This window comes from Trypanosoma equiperdum (genome assembly GCF_001457755.1).
Source record: "Trypanosoma equiperdum strain OVI genome assembly, contig: ctg_894, whole genome shotgun sequence".
In the NCBI taxonomy this organism is placed as follows: Eukaryota; Euglenozoa; class Kinetoplastea; order Trypanosomatida; family Trypanosomatidae; genus Trypanosoma; species Trypanosoma equiperdum.
The window spans coordinates 1,556-8,820 of record NW_027124858.1 but is presented as its reverse complement, the minus strand read 5'-3'; the positions used below and the strand labels follow the sequence as shown (position 1 = coordinate 8,820).

Genomic DNA, 7,265 nt, shown 5'->3' with positions numbered 1-7,265 from the left:
CAAGCCAAAGAGGGGCCTTGTTAATGACAAAAAGAATTGCTTTTTGTAGTATTTGAGTTTGTTATACCATCTTTCTCTGCTTTGACCTTCTCCTTTTCGACACACTTTCCATCTTTGAATGAGAACCACCTTCATCTTTGCACTCTCCCACCGGTTTATTCTCACATTTTTCTCTTGTTTCGGAGTTCAATATTGCTGTTTGTTGATTTTCTTGGGTTTCCTTGACTTTCACATCCAACAGTAGCGTCATTGCCGTTCCTAAATCTGAAATACTGCTGATATCAACCGTTTGCTCTGTTCCTAGTAGCTTTGAGGGCTTTTTGATTTCTTTTATCTTGTCTCAGAATTTAGTCGTGATCTCTTTTCCTGTGCCGTGGTTGCTTTTTATTGTGTCCTGCACCGCTTTTACATTATCTGCTGTTACCACGTTACGTTCATGGCCGAGGAAAACCAGACCTACTGCGGCTATAACGTCTTCATCTGCGGTGTATGATGTTAGATCATCCGGGTTAAAGTTTGTCTTGGCGGATTGAATTTCACACATTATGTCGTGTGTCTCTTTGGCGGCGTCTTGTGCATAATGCTCGAACTTGCCACTGTTGAAGGAGCCACGGTTACCTGTTCCATAATCTTTCTGGTCACGTTTGACCTCATAAGTCTTGCGTGTTGTTACCGGCCCGCTTACTATACAGATGTTGCCGTTGCTATCGCCGGCTGACTCCTCTATCGTGTTGTGTTTACACTTGTTACCGCTGCTTGATTGTGTTTTGGCTATTAGTTGTTTCTTCGCTGCTTCACCCTTCGCCTTCATTGTTGTCTGGTAAACTTTTATCGCTTCGAAGTTTTGGGGGTTTGTCAAGTGGGCACTGTGCTGCCTTAAAGTATCGAATGTCGTGTGTATTTCCTTGCCGTAGGCGTCCTTTCCTGGTTGAATGTAAATATTGCCGTTGCCAGCTGTGATGCTGTCGGTGTCTGTTTGTTGCCTGTTGATTGCTGGGATCTATGCGCAGTCATACTCTGCCGTGGCGAATTGGTATCCTGTTAGGTTTCCTAGTTTTGTCTGTGCTTTGAGCAGCTTAGTTGCGAAAGCTAGCTTCTCTGTTGTCGCCTTGCGTAAATTTTTCGCTAGTAAAAGTGCTATTGGTAGTGCCGCTTTCTTCATATCTTCTTTCGTTGCCGCTAGGGAAGCTGGCATCGCTTGCGCCAGGCGGCGCTGTAGTCTGTTACTTTCGCTTTCCAGCCCGTTTAACGCTTGACTGTGCTGCTCTTCCACCTCGGATAGGTCAAGTGCTGCAAGTGCCGGTGAAGTCATGTGTGTAGCTGCTTTTTCATTGGATCCGTGGCATCCGATGGTGAGTAAAATTAGCGCTGGAAATAGACGAGTTTCCAGTATTACCGTTCTTTAAGTGTGAAAGGCTGTGCACAGTTGGAAAAGAAGGCCTACCTTTTTGATTGCTGAAATGGGTTTTGTTTTTTCAATACATGTGTGGTCGGTAGTTTAGTTTGCACACCACTTCACATTTTAGACGGCAAATGTTGTTTGACAATCTACTCCGTGTCATGTACAGAGCTGTCGTTCGTTTTGTGTGGAGCCGCTTCTTACTTGTTGTGTTGTCATGATGTATTTTTTCCTTGTAATCTTGTATCTACGTGCCGCCGTTATTTGCGGCTGAATATGTTTGTCAATCTCTTTTAATATCATTCTTTACAACTGGACAAAAAATGTCTCACTTCCATAATGAAAACGGACTCAGGTTATATAAAAAACTCACGAGCCGCTGCGAGCTCTCTTTCGCTTGTTTGATTGACAGTGCTAGCATCAAATTCTTCACCACAACTAGTTATAACAATCCAATTCCGCTTGCACTTCTTATCTATAAAATTTTTCTTCTGCAATCGCTTTTGCTGTACTAAGTTAAAAAATAACAATTACTCTATAAACTTTCACCTCCTTTTCTCAGTGTCAAACACCAGTATATACCATAAGAATAAGAAAACAGTTTCCATACTTCCGTTGTTGCATCATCTATCCTTTTTGAGTGAAAAAACGTGCGCTATAAGATCTTGCTATCCTTCACACTTATGTGTTAGTTTCCTTTGTTCTACTGTTTTCAGTGATTCTGTAGTTCCATTTATCATTTTTCCCCTTTTTCTTCGTTTTTAATCCTTTAAACATGCGTATGACATAGCGACCCCATTTGCCCTGTACACTCCATTATATCTCTCTTTCATTTTGCTCTCCATCATTTCCTTGTTATCATAACAACTACTGCTATGTCTATACTTGAAAATGAGGTGGTCCATCTACTTCCCCCTTTCAATTACTCTCATCGACTCACTTTCTCTCACTACGCCCTTTTTGATTTTTTTAAATGCTTCGATTTTTGTTTCCATTCGTTCTATACAATATATATTATAATATTAGTATATACACGCTCGCACCACTCTCCTATTATCATTGTTATTATTATCATTATCATTGTTTTGTTCTTAAATATCGTTTTTATTACAAACCTAATAAAGTCAATAATTAAAAAACAAAACAAAACATATTAGAGTGTACCTAATTTTTTATATCCTACCAGCCTGCTGATTAAAAACAACATGCCCATTCATATCAAATTTTTACATTTTATAATCCTTAAATTTCATTAAATTTATTATTCATTTCAAACAGTGATAAAACATATTAAATGATAGCAAATTCAATAATTATAGTAAATTCTCTCAAAAATCCAACAACTTCACAAAAGCAGTAGCTATCAGAGAAACTTTCTTATTTACAAGTAAACTGGAATCGCGTTACTCGGTTTTTTGAAGTTTGCCAGTCACCTAAACAAAATCAATCCATCCTCATACTGCTTTCTGACCCGGTTTTACATCCTTGTATTCCGCTTCACAGAGTTTCTGGGTTTGGCGTTTACTGCAATCTACCACTGTTGCTGTCTCTCCTGTTCCTGATGCTGTGTTTTCTGTTCCTGTTTTAGGTTTAATTACTGTGTTTTTGCATCATAGTCGCAGTCAGCTTCTAGACATTCATCATATGTTGTGTTTTTCAGTTTGAATTTATTTTGTTCCCCTACTATTAGCTTGCTGCTTGGTTTTTGAGGTGTGACTTTTCCTCGGTGGCTATTATGGGGCTTAGAACTAGTATGTTTTCCATCTGCTGCCGGATTTGTTGGGGCATGGCAATGCGCCTGAATTGCCCTGCTGATGCTTTACCCAATTTTTCGTCGCTCCGCCTGCTTTGTCTATGTTTCTGTGGCGTGTAAAGACCGATCCATGGTGTTACGTCATCCTGCTTTAGCTGCCGAACTCCATATTCTGCCACTTCCGAATATTAAGATTTTTTTCGTTAGTGCCCCGTGAAAAGCAAATCGTTTTACTCAGTGAAACTGTCACACGCCAGAGTTAACAAAAGGAAGCCGCGTGCAGAGTAAGACGCAGAGCTGAAGCTCACAAAAGAAAAAAGTAACAACTCTGGTCGACGCTGCAGGAGAAAAATATGAAGACGAAGGTCCCTTCGGGGTAAATATGGGTTAGAGTTCGCGTCAAAAAATAGCTGCTGCATCACTAAGAAAAAGGCTAAATGCGCAACGTATCACTGAAAGTAAAAATATCAAAAAAAATTAAAACCCTAACCCTAACCCTAACCTTTGTCTAATCTGCCGCTTTTTTAAAACTTTTAGTATATTTATTTTCGAGGCCGTCGAATGTTTAAACATCACAATTACTGTTACAAAAATTACAATAAACTTCAGAAAACTCACAAAAAAATCGAAACTTAAAAATTTTTTAAAAATAACTCTAAAAACTCAACAGAAAAAATGAAGAAAGTTTTAACCATTAGGAAAATTTTACACGCACATGGAGAACTAAATAATAATAATATTTCATGTTAACTTACGTGTTAAAATATATCCGAGTAGCAAAATTCCTTAAGAAAAATTGAGGTGGGGAAATTTTGTTTTAAAAAAAGAAAGGCCACAAATGCAGCAATTACCTGATAAACAGACACTCTTAAATTTCCAGAAAACGACTTTTCATCTTTCTTGTCGGTTCCAACTTTTGGAAAGCATCTTTCGCCCTCCGGTTGTTTCATGAAAATCACAACCTTTTTCCTTTTTACAATCTTCACTTGTTGTATGCTTTTTTCATTCGTCTGCCGTTTTTTTCGGTTCTTCTGCTGGTTTTTCTGCGTTGGTGGAACATGAGGGACTCGCTTGGTTTTTCTTCTTTTGTTCCTGGTCGTCGATGAAGTTTTTCACAGTGTAATATATTGCGGTTTTGTGGAGTACGTCAGGGTCACTTATTAAATCAAGGGGTTTGCTTTCATCTCCAATTGCTGCTTTCCATGGTTTAAAGCCTTTAACCGACTCTGGAATCGTTGCTGTTATAGTTTCACCTTTTTCTCCGAATAATTCTTTAGCAGCTCTGTCAACGACCGGTTTGAGTTCTGCTTTTGTAGCCGTGGTTTCAGCACCACCAAGAGTCTTCGCTATGGCGTCCTTGAGGTTTGTGTCGTCGTATGTTGCATCTGTCGCTGATGATGCTGCGGCGGCTTCGAGTTCTCTGGCCGCAGTAATCATCGCCGATACTAGTTTTAGCTCCGCCGCGTGAGTTTTGTCTGACGGTATCTTCGTCCCAGCAGACACAGCCGTATACGCTTTATCGCCACTTGGTGTTGGAGCGATGTGCGTTTGCGCCGTTGTGATTTTGAGTACGATGCCACCTTTTATTCCGATGTTGGTGCCTTGGGCGTTTTTGCAGCTGCCTGGGCCGGTTATTGGTCCGGTTGTGCTGCTGTGGCCGCAGATTGATAAGGCGTTGCCCGCGGTTGTCTGTTCAGCTGGAACCTCCGCTGTGACAACAGAGATTTCGTCGGCGTTGGCTGGTTTCGTCGTGGTGCCTTCTGATTTCTCTTCTCTTTGTTCGTTTCCTTTGTTGCACGCCCCGTGCTTTTTAGGTGCCACTTTGAATTTTATTTTTGTGCTGCTAATTGTTGCGAAGGTGTTTGCTGTTATTTTGTTGATGTCTTCTAGTTGGAGCGTCGCCAGCTCCGACAGCGTCTTCGCTGACCCTGATAGTCGGCTGACCGCCGCTACTCCGTCTGTTACAGCCGTGAGCTTTTGCTGTAGTTTCCGTGACAGCGTTAAGGCCCTCTGCCCCCATGTTGCTGCTAGTGCTATTGCGGCGCTTTTAGTAGGTTCGCTGAAGCTAAGTGCTGCTGGCCTGAGTTTTTGTTCTTCCAGCTGAAGCTGAGTTACTTTGTCCATGACTGTGTCTAGGATTGCTGCGCTGTTGTGAGCTAGTTCCCTGAGCTGAGTCGCCGCTGTGCACGGCGTTGTGGCTTGCTTCGCGGGGCCATGAAGGCTTGTGCAGTGCCTCACTAAACCGCAGAATTCCAAGACGACGATGCTGACTTTTACCTGAAGGAATGCACTACAGTTTGCCATGGCTTGCTTTTTTCTTAGGTGTGAATTGTGGAAAGGTTTGTTTAGTGTGATAGTCTTATGTCTGATGCCCCTTTGTTACGCCCAGCCCTTATCTTTGGCTATTTGTGTACATTATTAATCATCGATTTACTTTTGGTATTTATATAGCTTACCAGTAATGGAGTTTGATGCAGCCGTGTAGCCGATAAATTGCCGGTCTGTGCGGCGGCGTCACTGCTTTGAACTGCTTTTTCTTTCTTGCTCTGTTCAGCTGTTTTCCTGCCACATAGTCATCCCGCAACCCTGACATACCCTGAGCCAGGCTGCCCTTGTTCTGCAGCCGCCGCACACCGTGTTGCATTATCGGCATCCCCGTTTGCGTTTCCGCTATTGTTTTGTTTGCTTGATCTTTTAGGTTGTCTCGGTGCAAAGCGGCCACACAAAGAGCTTCAGGGGCCGTTGGAAAAGCATTACCAAATAATTCTGCTCCCTTTCCATCTATAAAACTCTATTGCTTACACGCGTTTCACACTTGTTGCTTTCTGAAAAATAATAAGGGTCACATTCTCTAGTAAAACTGTTGACTTAAACCAAACACATTATCTTTTACAGTTTCATCTTTGTCTCCATTCAGACAAAATCTACTATTCGCCGCGTAGTTTTTGTTTCGGTCAGTGGTGAGTAAAGACTGCTTTCTTATTTGGTAACCTCGCTGCTGGTTCCCTCTTCTTTTCAAATGTTACTGCGGTATCACACCCTATTACATTACTGCTGAATTAGCCTCTAACATCACTTTTTCTCTTGTTGATCTTTGTTTTACTTATTGATGTTACAACGGAGTCGCTTCTGCTACGAGTCTTTCATTTCACTTCATTCGCCTAACGGCATGCAAATTCAACCTGACCACTTGTATCAGTTTCATTAGTCACACCTTCTTCCACTATCATTCATTCCTATAAGCTTGAAGCTAAAGAAAGCTGTTTTGGGGTGAAATTCTGCTTAAAATAGCTGCTATTCATTGTTTCATGCATGCTCAAATATATTCATTTTTTCTGTGGTAGGCAATCTCATTTCTTGTATACCAAATATGTTATTTAAGTTAATTTTCACACATTCTATTTTCTGAATATGTAAAAGAGAAAATTCTGGTTCTATCCAATAATTTTTATTTTTCCTGAGTTTAAAAAGACACTAAGAGTCACTGTTTCTACAATTTTTTGAGGCAATAAAGACTTTATTGTTTGCTTTTCCTCGCCACTGATATACACTTTGTCTACACCTTATTATCCACATGCCTTATCTCCTTGTTTATAAACCTACTCATATTCCATATCCTCTTTACTTTTTTTCTCCGTTTCTTATAATAATATTTTTCATTCTCTCTTATTCACTAATTTCTCACCATCTCACATCTTTTTCATTGTTTTGCGCGCTTCCATTTGGGTTGTGCATTTATTATTTACTACTAGAATTTTTATAATATTTGTATATACGCACTCACAACACTCTTTCATTATTCTTTTTAGCGTATTATAAACCTAAGTAATGTGTAAAAAACAAAAAATATGATGAGACAGAAAGTATCATGGCAGAACTCATCTTCATGCTCTATCACCCTACTAATTTATATACATAGGCAACTTTTACACCAAATTTTTAAATTACCTTAATTTGCACATTTCCACCAAACTATTGTAAAATAACAAATTCTCTCCAAGTAAAAAATTTTATAAAGTTGAGCAAATATCCTTAGAATGTTATAATGCTACTGAATTCACAAAAGCAGCAGCCATACTCAGATCCAATTTCTTATTTACAAGAAAACTAGAT

At 40.1% G+C, this 7,265-nt stretch overlaps 2 protein-coding genes and 1 pseudogene across 3 annotated transcripts; all 3 read right to left on the bottom strand.

The window, feature by feature from the left end:
* Window positions 1-340: 340 nt before the first annotated feature.
* On the bottom strand, window positions 341-811 carry TEOVI_000431400 (uncharacterized protein; the record flags this gene model as incomplete). Its single annotated transcript, XM_067227096.1, has 1 exon — window positions 341-811. One exon carries the CDS (start codon window positions 809-811, stop codon window positions 341-343), a length of 471 nt encoding a protein of 156 aa, XP_067083197.1.
* A 189-nt stretch (window positions 812-1,000) lies between these two features.
* Window positions 1,001-1,312, bottom strand: TEOVI_000431300 (uncharacterized protein; the record flags this gene model as incomplete). The annotated part of the gene is made up of 1 exon (XM_067227095.1): window positions 1,001-1,312. The coding sequence occupies one exon, from the start codon at window positions 1,310-1,312 to the stop codon at window positions 1,001-1,003; it is 312 nt and encodes a 103-aa protein (XP_067083196.1).
* A 2,661-nt stretch (window positions 1,313-3,973) lies between these two features.
* Window positions 3,974-5,378, bottom strand: TEOVI_000431200:pseudogene (annotated as a pseudogene). Its single transcript is given in 4 exon segments — window positions 3,974-4,099; window positions 4,101-4,868; window positions 4,871-4,909; window positions 4,911-5,378. Coding segments are annotated over 4 exon segments (1,401 nt in total).
* Between the last annotated feature and the right edge of the window lie 1,887 nt (window positions 5,379-7,265).